Source organism: Mus caroli, chromosome 14 (assembly GCF_900094665.2).
Source record: "Mus caroli chromosome 14, CAROLI_EIJ_v1.1, whole genome shotgun sequence".
NCBI lineage: Eukaryota > Metazoa > Chordata > Mammalia > Rodentia > Muridae > Mus > Mus caroli.
This window is the reverse complement of record NC_034583.1, coordinates 89,339,930-89,340,881: the sequence shown is the minus strand read 5'-3', so window position 1 is coordinate 89,340,881 and position 952 is coordinate 89,339,930. Positions and strand designations below refer to the sequence as shown.

Below are 952 nucleotides of genomic sequence, written 5' to 3'. Positions count from 1 at the left end.
AAAAAACAAAAAACAAAAAACAAACAAACAAAACCCCCCAAAAACAACTGTTAACCCTTAATGAAGCCAATACAGGTATCTTTAGAATTAGTACTCATAATGGTCATAAAAAAATGCTTTCTGAAGAGAATAGCAAACAACAACAACAAAAACCCCAAACATATTTCAATTAAGTTTTGGTATTTCCCTGAAAAGGAGATAGTCTTATCACACAGAGACCGAATGTGAAGCAGCCTCCTAAGCAACGCCTGTGAAGGGGGCATCACTGTGCTTCCCCACAGGCATGGTCTCGGAGATGCACGCTGAACCCTCAGTGACTTAGCCCCTGGTTTCTGCACAGAGTACTCACATTTACTGGGATGAAGCTCTGAAGGCTGTTTTCCATCATGATCAGTCCAGGGAGAGGGCACAATGACATCTTTAGTAAAAAACTAGGAAAATTCAAGTTGTACAATTAGGCTTAAACCCCCCCAAATAGGGAGAGTACCTTCATTGTTTCCAAATAACCATACAACTGACCCAAGTTAAGGGGGAAGAAGTGTAGAGTCCACACAGAGAGAAGTCTTGATACTTTAAACCAACCATTGAAATTTGAAACTTACAAACTAAGCTGAGGGTATCATCCACAGACAAGTTACTTTTGCTTTCTCTGCCCATTTGTTTTGGGGTTGGTGACAAGTGTAAGCTTAGAAGCAGTAAATGGAGATAAGTGTGCACATGTGAGTAATGCTGTAATTGGGGTAAGTGTGCACATGTGAGTAGTGCTGTAACGGAGATAAGTGTGCACATGTGAGTAGTGCTGTAATGGAGAGAAGTGTGCACACGTGAGTAATGCTGTAACGAAGATAAGTGTGCACATGTGAGTAGTGCTGTAACGGAGATAAGTGTGCACATGTGAATAATGCTGTAATGGAGATAAGTGTGCACATATGAGTAATGCTGTAACGGAGAT

General features: G+C 41.0%; 1 protein-coding gene across 3 annotated transcripts in view; it reads right to left on the bottom strand.

Moving 5' to 3' along the window:
• Bora (BORA aurora kinase A activator) overlaps positions 1–952 on the bottom strand; it is a 26,931-nt gene that overhangs the window by 15,198 nt on the left and 10,781 nt on the right. For all 3 annotated transcript variants that reach the window (XM_021182151.2, XM_021182152.2, XM_029468729.1), the window contains exon 5: positions 350–431. In XM_021182151.2, the coding sequence (XP_021037810.1) occupies positions 350–431 (82 nt within the window). The remainder of the gene's footprint in view (positions 1–349; positions 432–952) is intronic.